The sequence below is a fragment of the Myotis daubentonii genome, chromosome 8 (genome assembly GCF_963259705.1).
Source record: "Myotis daubentonii chromosome 8, mMyoDau2.1, whole genome shotgun sequence".
NCBI classification, from domain to species: Eukaryota; Metazoa; Chordata; class Mammalia; order Chiroptera; family Vespertilionidae; genus Myotis; species Myotis daubentonii.
The window spans coordinates 95,226,981-95,246,269 of record NC_081847.1 but is presented as its reverse complement, the minus strand read 5'-3'; the positions used below and the strand labels follow the sequence as shown (position 1 = coordinate 95,246,269).

The following is a 19,289-nucleotide window of genomic DNA, read 5'->3' as shown; positions in this document are numbered from 1 at the left end:
CAGGAGATGCTGACGGGTCTAAAATGCTGAAATGCAAGAGAGGACGGGTCTGGATGTATAAACAGACAAGCCCAGGAGTCCATTCGAACCTCCCTCCCCTTGGGAGGCAAAAAGCCGTCTTTATAATATAATTAAGCTCGGGCTCAGTTCCACTGAGGATTCGTCTCTTCTTTTTCCTGTAATGAAATGTAATTTTGTGCATATTGCATGCCGCTGAACAGCTTCTAATGAACTGAATAAGAATGAGTGCAGACCACTGCCCCTTAGAGAAGTGAGCTGCCTGAGGGATTCGCAGTGAGACCGACTCTGGTTCTCTGCTTCATCGTTTGTTTAAGAAACACAAATATTTGCCCGGACTTCAGTGGCTCCTGCGGCTCATGTTTTATGGGAATCCAGCTTCAGAGGCCGAGTGGCAGGAACTGCCACGTGGAAAGCGTGGCTTCAGAAGCGGCTCTCGTCAAACGACTGCGCTCCCACCGGGTCGTCGCTGAGTCTGCCTGCCTATTCTGTCCCTGCTGTTAGGGTTTGGCCGGTGACACGGGCTGTGAAAGGATTCACAACAAAAGAAGAGATGTAGACGGGAAGTGTCTATTACCTTCTAGGAGGGGGAAGGCCCCGCATTGCTCATCAGCACAGGGCAAGAGACACAGGGCGGCTTCCCCTTTTAAGTCCCGGCTGTTGCTAAGCGACAGGGAAGGGAGGAGGACTCGGGGCTGAAGTTGAGCCGTCATCAGGGGGTTGCCTTGACAGATTACAGATTGTTTGCTTTTCAGGAGACAGTCCAGCAGATGTCCTAGGGAAGTACCTTCTCAGTGCTTTCCCCGAGCCTGTAAAACAAGCTTAGAGCAAAAGTCATGGAGTTCAGGAGGCTTGTTTGAAGGGGGTGGGGGAAGAGAACTTTCTGCCAACTAGAGACTCCTTGGTGGGAATTATCCCTGAGTTGTGCAAACAGCAGGGAGGAGGGGGATGCAAGAATTTAACCTCAAAAGTAGCTTAGCTTGTCCTGCAGTTTTGAACAGAGGAGCTGTTTGAACTGGAGGGACTAACAATCTTGGGGTTTATTACCACGTGCTCTTCATAAATTGGGGAAGGTTACAGCAAAGAAAAAGAGAGGAGCCCTAGCCAGTGTGGCTCAGTGGATAGAGCGTTGGTCTGCAGACCAACGGGCCCCAAGTTCGATTCCGGTCAAGGGCACTTGCCTGGGTTGCAGCTCCCCCTCGGCCTGGGCCCTGGTCGGGACGTGTGCAGGAGCCAACCACTGGATGTGTTTCTTTCACATCGATGTTTCTCTCTGTCTTTCCCTCTCTCTCCTACTCTCTCTGAAGGATCAATGGAAAAATATCGTTGGGTGAGGATGAACAAAAAAAAGAGAGAGGCCTTTCTTTCTGTCTTTACACCTGCTCTGTACCAAGCAGCAGTTGAGGGGATCACACATATTAACTCATTTGAACAACCCCAGGAAACAGATTAAAGTTCCCATTGTATAAATGAGGAAACAGAGGCTAGAGAAGTGATGTCGCTGCCCAGGCAGCAGAACCGGACTTGCACCCAGGCGGCCCGGCTCCAGAGCCCACAGCCCTGGAACAGCACCGTCTGACCCCTGGGGAACACCTGGGCATTCATGGCCACGAGCCACGCATGGCTCCGGGCGCCTCCTGTGCATCCGCGTGTTTAATCCGCACAACAGCCCCTGGTCCAGCACCGTCACGAGGTGGCAGATGCAGCGTGAGACCGGACAGTGCTTTCCGATGTTCGGCTTGGCATCGGCTCAGTGCTGAGCCACAGCCTTCACACTTGGTTGGAACCAAAAGTAACAGTTCCTTTCTCCTGCGTTCAGCGTAGAAGTGGACAGGAGAAGAGAGCAGAAAGCTTTCTAGAGCATGCCTGGCTCCAACGAACTACTTCCTTAGGAAGTCACTAATATACATTTATTAATATTTCCAGTGTCTTGATTTATTAATATACTTCTATTCACCATGCACTGCCATGACTCCTGGGGGAGGTGAGAGAGGGAGCAATTCTAGATATGATTTATCTCTGTCTCTTTCCCTTTTGGGAACACTGGCTATTTTTCTGTCAACACTATTGTGATCATTTTTAAAAATATGTTTTTATTGATTTTTAGAGAAAGAGGAAAGGAGAGGGAGAGAGAGAGAGAAACATCGATGACAGAGAAACATCAACATCAATCGGCTGCCTCCAGCAGGCCCCCTACTGGGGATCCAGCCCACAACCAGGCCTGTGCCCTGACTGGGAATCAAACCGGCGACCTCTGGTTCATAGGTCAACCCTCAACCACTGAGCCACGCCAGCCGGGCGACTGTGCTCATTTCTAAAGCTGAGAATGCAGAATCACACAGAAAGGAATTGGATTGTCCCAGCATCACGGAACGAGTAGCTTTATAGAAATCCCCAGAGAACAGATAACCCTGAAGTTCACCCTTGTTTCTGGGTGAGACGTGGCCGAGGCAGCGTGGCAGCTGGTTCTCGGGTTGGCCTGGTCGGGTACATCCCTGTCCGCGATTGTGTTCCCAATCAGGTTTAACGTTTCGACGCCTGCCTTCCGCGGCTGCATGAAGAACCTGAAGAAGACCAGCGGTGTGGTCAGGCTGAATGACATCGTGGGCGTGACCAAGAAGTGCTCGGAGGACTGGAAGGTGAGCGAAGCGTCCGGAACCCGACAAGGAGTGCGCCCAGCCCGCCCAGTGTTTGGGACCCGTGGCCACGTCAACTTTGGACCCTTTTCTGGGAGCACGTGGGCTAGTGAGGCCTGGCTCATTCACATGCACTCCCCACAGACCTGCAAAGCCGCCTCAGGTTTGCATATGAAATTCATAGGACGGGGGGACACCCCCCACTCACACAGCCCTGCCGATGACTGATCCGTCGTCACTCAGAAAAGCAAGCTCTCTGGAGGGGCACGGGGTGCGGATCCCATGCCCGTAACCCACCCGTGTTTGCGTTCCAGCTCGTGCGCTCCGCCTCGTTCTCCAGGGGAGGACAGATGAGCTTCGCCCACTTGGACCTCCCGCTGCCCGGCCAGTTCCAGGCCTCCTTTGGGTTTCAGACCTTCCAGCCCAGTGGCATCCTGCTGCAGCATCCGGCCGGGGTACGGGACGCTGTGTGAACACTGCACACGGTTTGAACTTGAGATTTTGAATGTAAATTAGTTGGGCGTTTCATCGATCGTCCCGTGGCAAATGCCACCTGTAGCTCAGCCTCCCAGGGGGTAGGTCCGAGAGGAAGTGGGGCGTAGAAAGCACATTACAGCTCCCCGGCTTGGATCTGTGTGTCTGTGGGCTTGGTTTTCATTCTTTTTTTCTTTTTTCTTTGGGTCGAGGTGGATTGTCGCTGTTATAAGTGATAATGTAGCTTAACGTTTTCGGTCTAAGGGGGGAAGTCAGAATGTCCCCCACGATTCCTTTTGAATTCATGAAAGGTGGCTCTTCGTGTTTGCAGCAGCTAATGGGACACTCTGGCACCTGGGAAGTGGGAGAGAAGCCGGTCTTGGCTCTTTGTTTGTGTACAACAGAGCCACGGCCACTGTCTTCCACAAGGAGGCGCCCTCTGTGCCCTGAGGGGACTCAGCTGGTGCAGTTCCGTGGGCGCAGAAGTCAACCAGTGCCGCGCAGAAAACTCCCTGTGGGACACGTGGGGTCTCAGCGAAGTAGCAGCCGCCGCTGCCATTCTGGGACTGCTCCGCGGGACTTCCAGCACACACCGTGGACCCCGGGGCCTGCCGACAGGACGGGTGGCGGCTGCCTCTGTGCCTGTCCTAGTAGAAAGCCTTTCCTCTCTTCACCTCTTTGCCCATCAGCCTTTAGAGATCCTTTTTGCAAAAACTAGTGCTAAAGCTCTGCCGGCGTGGCCCAGTGGTTGAGCATCGACCTATGAACCAGGAGGTCACGGTTCAATTCCCAGTCGGGGCACACGCCTGGGTTGCAGGCTCAATCCCCAGTAGGGGGCGTGCAAGAGGCAGCTGATCAGTGAGTCTCTCTCATCATTGATGTTTCTCCCTCCCTCTCCCTTCCTCTCTCTGATATCAATTTTTTTAAAAAACCGGCGCTAAAGAAGCACATGCTAACATTTAGATTGTGAGAATGGCTCTTCCATCAAAACAGGAAGCTCTGATTCACTTCTGACACCAGCACTGGTTTCTCCTGCTGAGCTAGGGACACTGAGAACACCACGTACAAGACGCGCAGAAGCAGGTGGGAGCGGAACTGGCTCAGGAGCGAGGGGGTCAGTCCTGGGCAGCGCAGGACCCCGAGGAACAGCCGGGGAACGCGGCCCTCCGCTCCTACGTGGCGACCTCAGAAATGCCCACCAATTAGCATTCTTCCATCTGGTCACAGTGAATATTTCCAACTGAAGAAAAACCAGCAGGAAGTGGAACTGGCGTGGCTACAGCACACACTCGGCTTAGATGAAAAGTCACTGAAGAATTACATCTTGCTGGAAACGACAAAATTGTACTTGGCAGAGAAAAGGTCAACAATATTAAAGTGACAGCTGCTAAAACTACACATTTTTTTTTATTAAGAATTAACAGAAAAAATTAAATCATATTGCCGGAATTTAGATCTGCAGTTTGACATTGAAAATTGAAATTCCTAGAAATTGTGACCAGAAAATAAAAAATGTATAATGATTGGAGAGATCATTGTTCTAATCACATGAAGAAAAAGATTAATTCACCCTTTATTCTAGAGTTTATTTAGAAAAGAATGGATCTGATGAAAATAACTTTAGCAGAATGAAAGTGAAAATAGAAAAATTTAGAAATGATTTAACTGTTTTATGTAATTGATGGAGAAATTAAATTGATTTATGAATATAGACCCATAAAATGCTTTTGATAAATTCACCAGTGTTGAAATAATTTGCATAAGATGCTTATAGTCGTAAACCTGGAGCTAAAATATTTAAAAATAGTCTTTAGATCAAAATAACAAAATCAAAACATTTGGGTCAAAACACCCTGTTTTTATATATAGTTTTTTAAAATAGGTTTTTATTGATTTGAGAGAGATAGGAAGGGAGAGGGATGGAGAGATAGAAACATCAATGAGAGAGAAACATCAGCGTCAACTGGCTGCCTCCTGCATGCCCCACACGGGGGATGGAGCCTGAAACGGGGCGTGTGCCTGACCGGGCATGGAACTGTGACCTCTTGCTTCATAGGTCGATGCTCAACCCCTGAGCCACGCTGGACTATACATAGTTTTCATAATAAATTCAGTATTGATACATGTGTAATCCTTGAGTAAATTCATTGCCTTGATGGGTATTCTACGATGATTTCAGACAAGCAGCCTGCAGGTCTCCCTGGAAGATGGGCACATTGAAGTCAGCACCAGGGACAGCAGCCGCCCGATTTTTAAGTCTCCAGGGAAGTACTCAGATGGCTCCCTGCACCACGTGTCTGTGATGAGCGACAGCGCTGGGTGAGTGGGTGGCCTGCCTGCCGGAGCTCCGAGAACCGGACTTTCCTTAGTCTCCTGGGACCTTCCCGAACCCTTTCTTGTGAATTATTTGTCCTTAAGGCTGCGGCTGTTTCACTAGTAAGTGCCGGCCTTCTTCCTGGTTCTATGTCAGTTTCCTCATTAAAAATGAGTCAGCATTGGATGGATAAATAAATTGTGGTACACTCAAAATGGAAGGATAAAATGGGAGTCACGAGAAAGGAAGTTCTGTAGCTTTCTGTGACAGCACAGTTCCTGGGGTGCTGGTCAGCTCTTTATTGGGGTGCTGGTCAGCTCTGATTGGGGTGCTGGTCAGCTCTTTATTGGGGTGCTGGTCAGCTCTTTGTTAGGGTGCCAGGGACATTGGTGTATTCACATTGCAAAAACCCATTGAGCTGTCCGCTTATGATGCATGCACTTCCTGTATGTGTAGAAGCTTTAATAAAAATAGGTGCAGCCCTAACCGGTTTGGCTCAGTGGATAGAGCGTCGGCCTGCGGACTGAAGGGCCCCAGGTTTGATTCCGGTCAAGGGCATGTACCTGGGTTGTGGGCACATCCCCAGTAGGGGGTGTGCAGGAGGCAGCTGATCAATGTTTCTCTCTGATGGATGTTTCTAGCTCTCTACTCCTCTCCCTTCCTCTCTGTAAAAAATCAACAAAATATATTTTAAAAAATAGGTGCAGAAGAAATACAAGAAACAGTTGTCAATGCTCTTTAAAAACAAGTCTAGTTTAACGCGTTATTTTACGCAGACGCTGAGTCTGAACTGAAGACAGGAAGCTGCCGCGAGGCGACAACCTTCTCTCCCAGCACGTCTCACCTTATTCTGCTTTTCTCCCCTTCAGGCTCCGGCTGCTCGTCGATGACCAGCTGCTGAAAAGTGACCAGAGGCTGCCAGGCTCCCCCAGTTCCCAGAGGCCCCTGCGTCTGGGCGGGAGCGACTTTGAGGGCTGCATCAGCAACGTGTTCATCCAGAGGTGCGAGCCCTTCTCTCTGTAGGACCCAGCGGCCTGCGTCGCAGAGGACCTGCCCCTGGCGGGTTAGGGAGTCAGATTCCCACAAACTTTAAAAAAATGGCTTCCTTGCCCTAACCGGTTTAGCTCCATTGATAGAGCGTCGGGCCGTGGACTGAAATGGGCCGGGTTCGATTCCGGTCAGGGCACAGGCCCAGGTTGCAGGCTCGATCCCCAGTGTGGGGCGTGCAGGAGGCAGGCGATCCACGATTCTCTCTCAGCATCGACGTTTCTCTCTCCCCCTCTCCCTCTCCCTCCCTCTCTGAAGTCCATGTAAATAAGTTAATAAAGGTAGGAGGTACAGGTGGGTGAAAGGCTGCCCTGAACCGGACAGTGAGAGTGTGTGGCTTGGAGCCCTGCCCCCGGCCAGGTGCCCCCCTCCCTCTAAGTGTCGGAGTTTGGCAGCAGCTCTTTCCTGCCCTCGTCCCAGGTCATCACAGAGCCCCCAAGTCCTGGACTTGACGGAGAAGTCTTCCAAGAGAGACGTGTCCCTGGGAGGCTGCAGCCTGAACAAACCACCGTTCCTCATGTTGCTGAAAGGCTCTACCAGGCTGAGCAGAGCCCAGTCTTTCGACATCAACCAGGTGAGTGTCAGACCTCATCCTGGGCCTTCTGGCCGCCTCCTGGGAGGTGTTGGGGGAGGGGCAGGAGGGGCGGGAGACTTGGGGGGGGGATCACATGACCTCACGGTGGTCGGTGCCTCTGGAAGTGGATTTGATGAGTCATCAACAGCTGGATTATGCCAAAAGGTCAAAGAGGTTTTCATTTTAATTTTTTATTTTTTAAAATATGTTTTTATTGATTTCAGAGAGGAAGGGAGAGGGAGAGAGAGATGGAAACATCAATGATGAGAGAGAATCATTGATCAGCTGCCTCCTGCACACCCCCTACTGGGTATCAAGCCCACAACCCAGGCCTGTGCCCTTGATCAAAATCAAACCTGGGACCCTTCAGTCCGCAGGCGGACGCTCTATCCACTGAGCAAACCAGCCAGGGCCATGTGTTGATTTTTGTTCTTCGAGGCTGAACATGACCCGAAACTAAATTAGCACAGCGGTGGTGAAGACACAGAGGAAGTGGATTCAAAGCTATTTAAGGGACAGACAACACAGGACTTAACGACTGAATGTGGGGGGCAAGGGAGAGGCAGGCGTTCCTGTCATCCTGAGGCAGGATGCGGGGTGAATGGGGTGGCGTCTGGAGAGAGGACAGGGTGAGTGTTAGAGGGAAGGAGAGTGAGGGACGCTGTGGCTCTCTGCTCATCGAGGGTCAGCTCCCCGTGACCCTGGCTCTCTGCTCATCGAGGGTCAGCTCCCCGTGACCCGGACTCTGCTCGGTGGAGGGCCAGGGCAGGTCACGTGTTCACTCCTGGGCAACCCCCAGCAAGACGAACCCCCTTCGCTGTGAAGAATGGGGTCCCCGCTGAACTCCAGTCCTTGGGAAAGGCATGGACAGGACCTTGCGATCCAGACTTTGCAGCAGAGAAAGGGGTTGAGGGCTGGGAGTCTTGGTTTCCTCCAACAGCTTTTTAGCGACATTTGATACTAATTATGGTTGTTTCTGCACTAAATCTCAGTCCCACGAGGGCATGTGCTGGGGTGGGAGCGGCGGGGAGAGGTCAGTGGAGGAAAGAGGAGGCATATGTATGACTTGAAACAACAAAGAATTTAAATTAAAAAACAACAATAAACAGCTCAGTCCCATCCAGAAGTTCCAGCACCGTCCAGCTCAGACTGCTGTGCGTGTCCAACCCTGAGGAACGGGGGACCGGCTGTGGCCCCACCCGTCTCCTGCCCTCCGCCCTCCCACTGCCCAGGGGAGGCGGCAGGCGGCAGCCCTGGCCCAGGGACGGGCTGTGCGGCCCAGCGCTGGCTCCGGGGGAGGGGCTCCGGGTGGCACGGGCTCAGGGGCAGCAGCAGGAGAGCCAGCGGCTCCTGTGGACCCGGAATCACCCTCCTCCCCCGGGGCCAGCCCATCTGCTGAGTTCCTCTCAGGATCCAGAGTGAGAGCTGGCGGGGCGCTTAGCAAGAGGGGTTCTTCCTTCTCCCCGGGTGATTAGTGCCCTCCTTCTGTGCTTCTTCCCGCAGCCCCTGCAGGACTCGCCCGGGGCCTCTCCAGGGAGCATGCCCGTGGGGCAGAGCGCTCAGGCCTGCCCCCCACCGCCTGGCACCCAGGCCCGGCCCGGAGCCCTCAGGTTTGGGGACAGTCCCACCAGCCACTTGCGATTCACGCTGCCCCCGGAGTTGCTGAAACCCAGGTATGATTTCACTTTCCTGCCCCACGCCAGCTCAGAACCCGGCCCTGTGACTACCCGGGGCAGCTCGCAGGCATGGCCCTAGGTGCCTGTCCCCCATGACGGTGGCACCACCCCTCCTGTGAGGGCGGTGCAGGCTGCACAAGTGGGGCTGCCAAGCGGCTCCCACCCACAGCCGGAGAGCATGTGTGTGCATGTGTGTAGGTGTATATGTGCAGGTGTGTGTGCATGTGTGTGCGTGTGTGCATGTGCGCTGCTTGGAGGCTGAGCCGGTCAGCTGGGCTCTGGGTTAGAATCGACAGGGCCCTAACGATGGGCTGATCATGCTCCCCAGGCTGCTGTCCGGTCTGTGATCAGTCGCCGTTCTCCCCGCACCCTGTCGCCAGAGGGTAACCGTTCTTGTCGGGAGACTCCGTGCCCGAAGGGTCATTTTCACAGACACATTTGGACGTTCTGTGCTCACAAGTTGCATCTTTCTGGGGAAGAAGGGTGGAGAGAGACGTTAATTACGTCAGGAACGAATGTCGGGGAGCCAGGGTTGTCGTTTCCTGGGATGGGAAGGAGCCTGAAGAAAAGGCGCCACAGTTCCTTTGTGACTCCCCTGTAGGAGCACAGTGTCTGGGGTCCAAAGACCTGCTGTCCGCCCTGCTTGGCCCCGATCCGCTGTGAGCCCAGGGCCCGCCACTCAGGCCCTGCAGGCTGGGGGTGTCCCCGTGGATCAGATGGGCAGGAGACGGACTGTTCCTGTAGGGAAATGGGGGGCAGGAGCAGCCAGGGGGCCTTAGCTGGGCTGGGCCCGCTGCCCCCTGAACGGGGAGGAAGGAGAGGGACGGGGAGGGGCAGGGGCAGGGAGCGCCTCAGGCCGAGAGGCAGGCCTTTGGGTGCAGGCAGGCTTCCTGGGGGAGAGCTGCGGTAGGAAGCAGTCCCCGTGTGCACAGGCCACGGCTCTCACCAGCCCACAGGCGTTAAGCGCTGGAACAGCTCCGTCTGCCTCCCGCCCGAGATTGCTCCCCCCCTTTCCAAACCTCTGCCGAACGCAGACCCGGGGAACGCCCAGCGGTGTGCCAGCTGGCTGGTTCCATTGAGCAGAGAGAGAGAGGTTTCTTGTTCTTTCTGAAGCGCATTCCCCTCAAGGAACTTGCTAATTTGAGGAATTAAAGTGCATTTAGGTGTGGGCTCCGCCTCACAGTATTGGGAAGCGAAGAGTGAGCAGCGTGGGTTTTCTCCCACCTCCTCCTCGCGTGTGCGGGACGCACGCCACCGGCTACGCTACGGTGGGGCTCAGTGAGGGATTGCACAGCACAGAGAGGCGGCCATTTCACCGGCGTGCCTCAGTTTACTCATTGAAACAATGGGGGTGGGGCCAGCCCCCCCCCCCCAGCTTCGAAGATCTGGAGAAGCACTTGGAACCTCTGCTTCCCTCCTTGCCTGCTTCCTCCCCAGGTCACAGTTCTCCGTGGACGTGCAGGCAGCCGCCCCCGGCGGGCTGGTGTTCCACACGGGCTCCCAGGCCTCCTTCATGGCCCTTTACCTCTCCAAGGGGCGGCTCGTCTTCGCTTTGGGCGCAGGAGGGAAGAAACTGAGGCTCAGGAGCAAAGAGAAGTACGACGACGGGCAGTGGCACACGGTGAGGCTGGGATGGGCATGGCACCCAGTGAGGCCGGGGTAGGCATGGCACCCAGTGAAGTCAGGCCGGGCATGACACCCAGTGAGGCCGGGGTAGGCATGGCACCCAGTGAGGTCGGGCCGGGCATGGCACCCAGTGAGGTCGGGCATGGCACCCAGTGAGGTCGGGCTGGGCGTGGCAACCAGTGAGGCTGGGCTGGGCGTGGCACCCAGTGAGGCCGGGCATGGCACCCAGTGAGGCCGGGCATGGCACCCAGTGAGGCCGGGCTGGGCGTGGCACCCAGTGAGGCCGGGCATGGCACCCAGTGAGGCTGGGGTGGGCGTGGCACCCAGTGAGGCCGGGCATGGCACCCAGTGAGGTCGGGCATGGCACCCAGTGAGGTCGGGCATGGCACCCAGTGAGGCCGGGCTGGGCGTGGCACCCAGTGAGGCCGGGCTGGGCGTGGCACCCAGTGAGGCCGGGCATGGCACCCAGTGAGGCCGGGCTGGGCGGGGACCTCGGCGAGAGGCTGCACACTGCACCTGGGTGTCCTCCTAAATGCCAGGTGGGCTTTGCTCTCTGCCTCAGTCCCTCTGCCTCCCGAGTAGCCCCCCAGCCCCTGGGCATCGCCCTCCTCCAGGCCCCTTCCAGGCCCAGGCCCCTCTCCGAGAGCCGTCTCCATCCTAGCATCCTGGCCTGGCCCTCAGGCGTCCCAGATGGAAACACAGTTTGAGGCAAGAGGGGGCTTTTTCTTCTGATCAGCGTTCTGGAGGCAGAGAGAGAGAGAGAGAGAGAGAGAGAGGGAGGGAGAGAGAGGTGTCAATATTGAGTCCTATGATTTGGGGTTTTTTTTGTTTGTTTGTTTTTAATATATTTTTATTGATTTCAGAGAGGAAGGAAGAGGGAGAGAGAGAGAGAAACATCAATGATGAGAGAGACTCATGGATCGGCTGCCTCCTGCACACTCTACACTGGGGATTGAGCCCACAACCAGGGCATGTGCCCTGACCAGGAATCGAACCCTGACCTCCTGGTTCATAGGTGGATGCGCAACCACTGAGCCACGCTGGCCGGGCTCGAGTCCTATGCTTTTGGACCAGTAATCAGGCCCACGGTGGAGCTTCTGCTAAGAGGGGAAGGACAGGGGGAAGATGATGTGGCGGGGGGGGGGGGGGGGGGGTTGGGGGAGAGAGGAGGATGTGGCCGGGGGGAGCAGGTCTGAGCTGGGAGGGAGAGGAGTCCTGTGGGAACATTCTTGGTTTGGGCTGCCCGTCAGACATGGGAGCCCAGGGTCCGGAGGCAGCAGAGGCCAGAGGTCGCCGCCGGCCGGAGTGCATGCTGGGAGCCATCAGTGCACCTCTCATAGCCACGAGGGGCTCAGTCCTCCCTGGAGCCCGGCACCCTGACTTGTAGCCAAGAGTTTTAAGAGGTTGCTCCGGTTGGTGGAAGAGGAGCAGCCCTGGCCCCTCCCCCAGGAGCCCCTCCCCCAGGAGCCCTCCCCCAGGAGCCCCTCCCCCAGGAGCCCTCCCCCAGGAGCCCCTCCCCCAGGAGCCCTCCCCCAGGAGCCCTCCCCCAGGAGCTCCGCTCAGGGGCGTGCGACCCCCTCAGCCCCGCACAGCCGTCATCCCCGTGCTGAGAGGTGTCTGCTCATGTTCCTTTGCCTCTTCAGCTGTTTATATTTTCTGTGTTTCCAGATTAATTATATCTTTATTCACTGTTGAGCAACCTTTTTTTTGCTCACTTCTTTAGCTCACTTTATTCAATATCTAACATTACATCACAAATGATGATGATGGTGATAATGAGGAAAACACTAGGGAGAAATATCTCTGAGTTTGTAAAGCTACTTGAGGGACAGAAAAATATATTTTTTAATATTTTTATTGATTTCAGAGAGGAAGGGAGAGGGAGAGAGATAGAAACATCAATTATGAGAGGGAATCATTGATTGGCTGCCTCCCGCATGCCCCCCACTGGGGACCGAGCCTGCAGCCCGGGCCTGTGCCCCTGACCAGGATTGAACTCAGAATCCTTGATAGAGCTGAGGCTCTATCCACTGAGCAACACTGGCCAGGGTCAGAGGAATATTTTTTAAGCATTTCCTGTGACCACAAAGTGAAGTACTGCAGCCGTTGTCAGAGGCAAAACTATAATCACCTGTTCCTTCCCTTGTAAGGTGGCGTTCGGACAAGACGGGGAGAAGGGGCGCCTGGTCGTGGACGGTCTGAGGGCCTGGGAGGGAACTTCGCCGGGAAATGTCACCCTCAGCCCCAGAGCGTCCGTTTACCTGGGATCCTCCCCGTCGGGGAGGCCGAAGGTGAGTGGCTGCGCTCAGAGCCGCAGAGGAAACACACACCCTCTGTCACGTCCGCGTATCCTCACAGGACGCTGAGGATGCCCGCATGCCCCAAACGAGCTTTCAGATAATCCATTGATGCCCGTGAGCCACACAGAGGCACCGTCCCCGTCCCCATCCAGCCTCTTGCGGGCCCTGCAGGGCTGACTCAGGGCTGCCACGCGCCTGGACATGAGCCTGCTCGGTGCGGCCCCACATTTAATGAGCTCGCCCTGACGCCGTGGCAGGGCCAGGCCCGACGATTTCTCAGGCCTTACAGGGCCCACTGGCCAGATGTTCCCCCTCCCTGTCCACCCCCCTCCCCTGGCTTAAGGGATCACAGAACCCAGAGGCGCCTGCCTGGGCCCCGGGCCCTTGTGGGGCAGACTCAGGGCTCCATGCGGACCCACTGGGGCCGCCCCCCGTGTCTTATTTTAAGTCTCAGGCATTCGATGAGCTCAACAGTGCAGGGGACCGTTCAACACTTTATTATTTGTGGAGTGTTTGGGCCTCTTTTCCCACCGCCGCCCTGCGTTAAGCAGTCACCTGAGCTCATGAAATCCTCGGGGGTTTGTAACTGCAGGGACGGCGAGGTCTGGAGTGTGAGGCGGAAACTCCCGCCCCCATGGCAGCTCTGCCCCCCGGACCGGGGCCGCTCACCTCCTGCTCTTGTCCCGCACCCCCCACACCCTGCCTTTGCACACACGCCACGTGGGTTGGGGGCACCTTCAGATCTGACTGCCCACCGGACGTCTGGTACCCGGTTTTCTTGGTTCTGTGGCAGGGAGCCAGGTGGAGCAGTGGGGCCGCCTGACTCAGAAACAGGAAGGATGGGCCACCCTCCGCCTTTAGCAGACACCTGCCCCTGCCCTGCCCTGCCCTGCCCTGCCCTGCCCCTGCCCTGCCCCTGCCCTGCCCCGCCCCGCCCCTCGCCGGGCTGCCCACATGATTCCGGGAATTGTGGGTAATGGCCTTCGCTCTCTCTTCTGCTCGGTCGCAGAGCCTCCCCCAGAGCAGCTTCGTGGGGTGCCTGAGGAACTTCCAGGTGGATTCGAAACCACTGGACACGCCTTCTGCCCGCGTGGGGGTGTCTCCCTGCTTGGCGGGCTCTTTGGAGAAAGGCGTTTATTTCTCCCAGGAAGGTGGTCACGTCACACTAGGTGAGGAGCCGTGGGCAAGAGGGGGTGTCTTTGAGCCTGAAGAGCTTCATCCTTTTTCTCGAATGACGAGGTTTTAACTGTATCTCTTTTTTTCCCCCTTTGAAAGCGAACTCTGTGTCATTGGGGCCGGAATTCAAACTCCTTTTCAGCATCCGCCCTCGGAGCCTCACGGGCGTCCTGCTGCACGTGGGCCGCCAGCCCGGGAGGCACCTGCGCGTCTACCTGGAGGCCGGCAAGGTGCGTGGTGGGGAGGGGCGGTGACTCCCCAGGGGAGGGTCAGGGAGCGTCTCCAGTGAGAGCTTCCTGACGGGAAATAATTGAAATCGAGACCCAGTGCCTTCAGAGCCGCAGTCACAGGTTTAGCTGGAAATTCCCTGAGAATAGCTGCCCTGTCTAGCAGCATGCAAATTAAATGCAAATGAGTTATCAACACTTAGTCTAGTTCTCCCGTTTCACTCACCTGGTTCAGAGAATCCCAGCCCAGAGAATGGGGATGCGGGGTCCGCACAGTAACCCGCCACGTGCCTGACCCCGACACTTGCCCAGCGCAGACGCCGTCGGGCAGCTGCTGGACGCCTGGTGTGAGCCTTCTGCCAGCCGGGCGTTCGTGGCGCTGTTTCAGGTGGCAGCCGAGCAGGGGGTGCAGGCTCCGCCGTGTGTCTGCCTTCCACATTGTAACGTCCTGAACAAGCCACTGTCCCATGTTCACAGCTGGGGGGATCTTCGCTGTCAACGAGTCACCACCGAGTGGGGCCCGCAGGGGGCAGCGCTCGACGCGCAGGGACAAGCCCAGTGCCTTAGGCAGCGGCACAGGCAGGACCCTGGTTGGCAGCTGCTTCGAGGGGACGCGGCAGAGGGTCCTGCAGAGCCTTGGACCCACGTGGTTGCCGGTGGGGGAGGGGACCTGTATCTATGCTCTCGGGCTGTTGGGGTGAAGGGTTGAGAGGGGGATGCAGGGAAGTGGCCTCCACCTGCCTTTCTTAAGGAAATAGACAATGCACGTGTGGCCCTAGCCGGTGTTAGAGGTGTTAGAGCATCGGCCCTCGGACTGAAGGGTCCTGGGTTCGATTCCAGTCAAGGGCATAAACCTCGGTTGCAGGCTCCATCCCTGGCCCTGGTCGGCGTGCAGGAAGCAACCAATCGATGTTTCTCTCTGTGTGCCTCTCCCCTCCCTTCCACTCCCTCTAAAATCAATGGAGAAATATCCCGGTGAGGACTAACTAACTAACTAACATGTGTTCCAGGTCGTGGCCTCTGTGGCCAGCGAGGCGGGTGGGATGGTGACTTCGGTCACACCCAGGCAGTCTCTGTGTGACGGACAGTGGCACTCGGTGGCAGGTATGACGTCCAGCCTCCCTTTCATCCTGAATGTCCCAGATGCAGCCCGAGTTAAAGCCCCGTTCGTGTCTGACAGGGTCAGCGCAGCAGGTTAAAATGGTAAACTGGCATTAATTGGACAATGATAAAGCATAAAAAAGCATTCACTTGAGCAAAAGGAGCTGCAGCCAGGGAGACACCGATGCAGGTAGCAACCTGAACTGTGTCCCACGAGGCAAAGGGAAGGCCTCCTTTCATAGAAAAGTTCCTGCCCTGGGTCCTCATTTTATGCAAATGAGGTTTCTAAATATGCAGTTCTGATTGGTCAATATAGATGCAAATGAGGATCCAATGTGTATAGTTCTGATTGGACAGGGCAGATCTCAATCCATTCATTGGTCAAAAGGTGAAACCAGGGCTTCCCTGCAGAGGTTGACTCAGACGGTAAGCAAGCAGGTGTGGAAGCCGAGAGTTCAGGCCTCTGTTCCTCTCAGCGACTGAATGCGTGAGGGGCCCCTGTCAGCACGGGCCCTGGACTCTTTAACACGAAAGCAAACGCTTTAGATCAGGGGTCCTCGAACTTTTTAAACAGGGGGCCAGTTCACTGTCCCTCAGACCGTTGGAGGGCCGGACTATAGTTTAAAAAAAAGCTATGAACAAATTCCTATGCACACTGCACATATCTTATTTTGAAGTAAAAAAACAAAACGGGAACAAATACAATATTTGTATTGGCATGTGGCCCGCGGGCCGTAGTTTGAGGACCCCTGCTTTAGATGAACCACGGGGCAGAGAGCAGGCACAGCCTTTCACATCGAACCTGCTATTCTATGAATAAGTTGTGGATATTAGTTCATTTTAACTAAAATATCTTTGTAAAAATGAATCTTTTCTCGGCTAATTTGAAAGCTAACTACACTGCAGTTAGTTAGGATTATTCATGTGGGAGGAGTTTTATTTGGAGCATCAGTAGTGATGGTCTAGCCCGGCCAGCGTGGCTCGGGGGTTGAGTGTTGACCCATGAACCAGGAGGTCACAGTTTGATTCCCGGTCAGGGCACAGGCCCAGGTTTCGGGCTCCATCCCCAGTGTGGGGCGTGCAGGAGGCAGCTGATCGATGATGTTTCTATCTCTCTATCCTTCTCCCTTCTTCTCTCTCTAAGAATCAATAAGAGAATATATTTTGTAAGTGCCTATCTTTGGAGTCAGTTTTCAGAAGTCGTATCTTCTGGGAGAGAAGCTGAGGTCAGGTGGCAGAAGCGTGGCCTGAGACGGGAGACAGGGCCCGACTCCCGTTCAGCTCACAGCCTCGCTGTCTCGTCGGCTCCTCAGGGCCGGAGAGCCGGTCTCCTACACGGGAGATGGAGTGATCATATCGTCCTCACACGTCTTAAGGGTTAAAGCCTGTGACATACGTGGGAGCACCAAGCACCGCTGGTGTGGAGAGAGTAGCTGCTTTATGTTGAGGCTGCTGAGCCCGAGCGCAGTGCCCCCCGGGCCACACAGGAGGGAGTCGGACGAACCAGTGCTGCTCAGTGTAGACAGCGGGCAGGGCTCCCCAGGTCCTACCTGACCAGCCTGCTCTCCCTCCAGTGACCATAAAGCAACACGTCCTGCACCTGGAACTGGACAGGGACAGCAGCTACACAGCCGGGCGGCACCCCTTCCCGCCCGCCCGCACCCAGGAGCCACTGCACCTCGGAGGAGTCCCAGGTAACCCCCGGCTCAGCATCGACCCCGTGTCGCCCCTGTCAGCTCTCACGTTTCCATTTCAACCCAACCAGCGCGCTGCCCCAGCCCCCGGGTTACCAGCAGAGCGGCCGTTGACTGTCCGGTGGCAGTGGGGCTGCCCCTGGCTCTGGCCCCGGGGAAACCCAGTTGCCAGCAATGGGCACCTTGAAGGGCAGCCCCGGCCATGCCTGCTGCCCCCTCGCGTCCCCAGCCATTCCTTTACAAGCCCCTCTTCAGAGCCTGAGGGCAGCGGGGAACCGGGAAGCCAGGGGCAGGGTCTCCTCTCGGGCACTACGCTTCCTGGCGAGTAGCCTTGTGGGGCCAGGACGGGCGCCGGGCAGGCTGAGATGGAGGCGAGTTCGACCGGAATGTCGCCTGGAAAATCCCGTCCTTCATGGTTTTATGTTCCTCCACGTCGTTCACCAGGCCGTCCATGACCCATCAGAAGCACTCAGTCTAGAGTTACTGTCGGTGGATTTGGGCTGAGGAATCTCTCTCTTGGGAGAATTTGAAGAGCAGCCTTGGGCTGGTGTGTCAGCGGGTGGGGGGTGGGGGCCCCCTGACAGGGAGGAAGTGGCTGGGTTGCTGGGACCTGGTCCCGTCGGCTCTAATCCGAATACTTTTCATTCGCCCGTGTGACCTGCCCGTGACCGCCTGCTTTTCCCGTTGCAGCCGATTGGAAGGCCCTGCAGCCCCCCGTCCAGAAGCCCTTTTCCGGCTGCATGAAGGACGTGCAGGTCAACCACGTGCCCGTGCCTGTCGCCGACGCCGTGCAAGTCCAGGGCATGGTCAGTCTGAATGGCTGTCCCGACCACTAACTCAAACCATTGCACAGCGAGGCACTGCCCCCTGAAAAGCGCTGACCATCTACCCGCCCGCTCCCTACTCAGGGTCATTCCTGACCTAAGACGCCTGGCGAATGGGCCCCACAGCAAACCCAGTGTTGAACTCGGACCACACGTGACCACCGTTTTGGCCTTCAAGTTACCTATGTATTTTATATAAAAGCCCCATTTCTTGGAGATGAGAAACAAATTGTTATATGCTTTTGGTAATACCATTTCCCACAAAAAACGTAATGTCTTTTAAAGACCATTATTTTCCACTCCTTAAAAAAATAAATATCTTTTAAAGCACTTTAAAAATACAAAAGTTGTATATCTGTGAAGGGTGATAATTTGTGAGGTTAAATTAGTGCAGTGCACTCTTTAAACTATGATGTTTTACTCCCATAAAGCAGTGCCTTGACGGTCACTGTTAACCGCATTAGTCCCTCAGCACCTGTTCAGTGCTCACAGTTGTCTACAAACACTTGCGGAGCAATACTGGTGGGCGCTGTGTGCGCTCGGTGCGGGTGTACGGTCACATAGAGGAAGAATTCCTGCCCGAAGGAACATGCAGCCCAATCTGGGAGACCCACCTGTAATAAAAGCGCAGTATGCTAATTAGACCGGACGTCCTTCCGGACAAAGCCGGGGCTGCGCGGGAAGCCGGGTCCCGGTGCCGGAGGGAAGCCAGTGCCGGCAGCGGGAGAAGGAAGGCCCGCTCCTGCACGACTTCCGTGCATCAGGCCTCTGGTAATAGTCATAAAATAGTAAATAAGCCAATTTAATAAACCTGAAGTCCACCAGGCTCCCCGTGGACAGCCTGCCACCAGTCAGTTCTGCATTATGGTGATCAGTTCCTTAAGAGCAAAAACTAGCCCTAGCCAGTTTGGCTCCGTGGATACAGTGTCGGTCTGTGGACCGAAGAGTCCTGGGTTCGATTCCAGTTAAGGGCACCTGCCTCGGTTGCAGGCTCCTCCCTGGCCCAGGCCCTGGTCGGGGCACATGCAGGTGGCAACCAATTGATGTTTCTCTCGCATCAATGTTTCTCTGTCTCTCCCTCTCTTCCACTTTCCCTAAAAGATCAATGGAAAAATATCCTCGGGTGAGGATTAACAACAAAAAAAGAGCAAAAACTACGCAGTAGGGAAGCGGGAGGGGTGTGCACACTATGAATCACGCTCCGCACGGCACGCTGGCAAGAGCCGGTGGGAAGGAGGGGTCGCTTTTATCTACAAAAGAATGAACCACGTACTCGACCAGCATTATGCCCAGCACTGCTCCCCTAACAGAGAAGACCGTGTAGGAGACGACATGGCGTCTGTTCACCAGGAGGAAAAGAGCCAGTAATTCTGGAACTTGGACCTCATCATCCTGTAGGGTGTTCTCACCGCCGCGTGCCCCCCTCGGACACAGGGCCACACTCCCTCCCACCCCACGCTCCTTCCTGACCTCACGTGTCCTGTGGGGGTGCCTTCTAACAGCCACGGCTGTGCAGGCCTGGGGCCTTCTGGGGGGGAGCCGGTCCCATCACAGGGACATCAACAAGGGCTGCTGGGCCTTGGAGAAGCCAAGGGGGGCCAG

At 55.7% G+C, this 19,289-nt stretch overlaps 1 protein-coding gene across 4 annotated transcripts in view; it reads left to right on the top strand.

The window, feature by feature from the left end:
• LAMA3 (laminin subunit alpha 3) overlaps positions 1–18,049 on the top strand; it is a 139,025-nt gene extending 120,976 nt beyond the window's left edge. Inside the window, exons 61-73 of one of the 4 annotated variants that reach the window (XM_059707464.1) lie at positions 2,540–2,657; positions 2,969–3,109; positions 5,308–5,447; positions 6,312–6,443; positions 6,910–7,063; positions 8,567–8,736; positions 10,177–10,360; positions 12,516–12,656; positions 13,675–13,834; positions 13,941–14,071; positions 15,079–15,172; positions 16,744–16,863; positions 17,554–18,049. In XM_059707464.1, coding sequence (XP_059563447.1) covers positions 2,540–2,657; positions 2,969–3,109; positions 5,308–5,447; positions 6,312–6,443; positions 6,910–7,063; positions 8,567–8,736; positions 10,177–10,360; positions 12,516–12,656; positions 13,675–13,834; positions 13,941–14,071; positions 15,079–15,172; positions 16,744–16,863; positions 17,554–17,699 — 1,831 coding nt within the window. In that variant the 3' untranslated portion in view covers positions 17,700–18,049. Of the gene's footprint in view, positions 1–2,539; positions 2,658–2,968; positions 3,110–5,307; positions 5,448–6,311; positions 6,444–6,909; positions 7,064–8,566; positions 8,737–10,176; positions 10,361–12,515; positions 12,657–13,674; positions 13,835–13,940; positions 14,072–15,078; positions 15,173–16,743; positions 16,864–17,553 lie in introns of those variants that run through there. The other 3 variants (XM_059707466.1, XR_009454219.1, XM_059707465.1) reach the window with 3 other exon arrangements.
• The last annotated feature ends 1,240 nt before the right edge of the window (positions 18,050–19,289 follow it).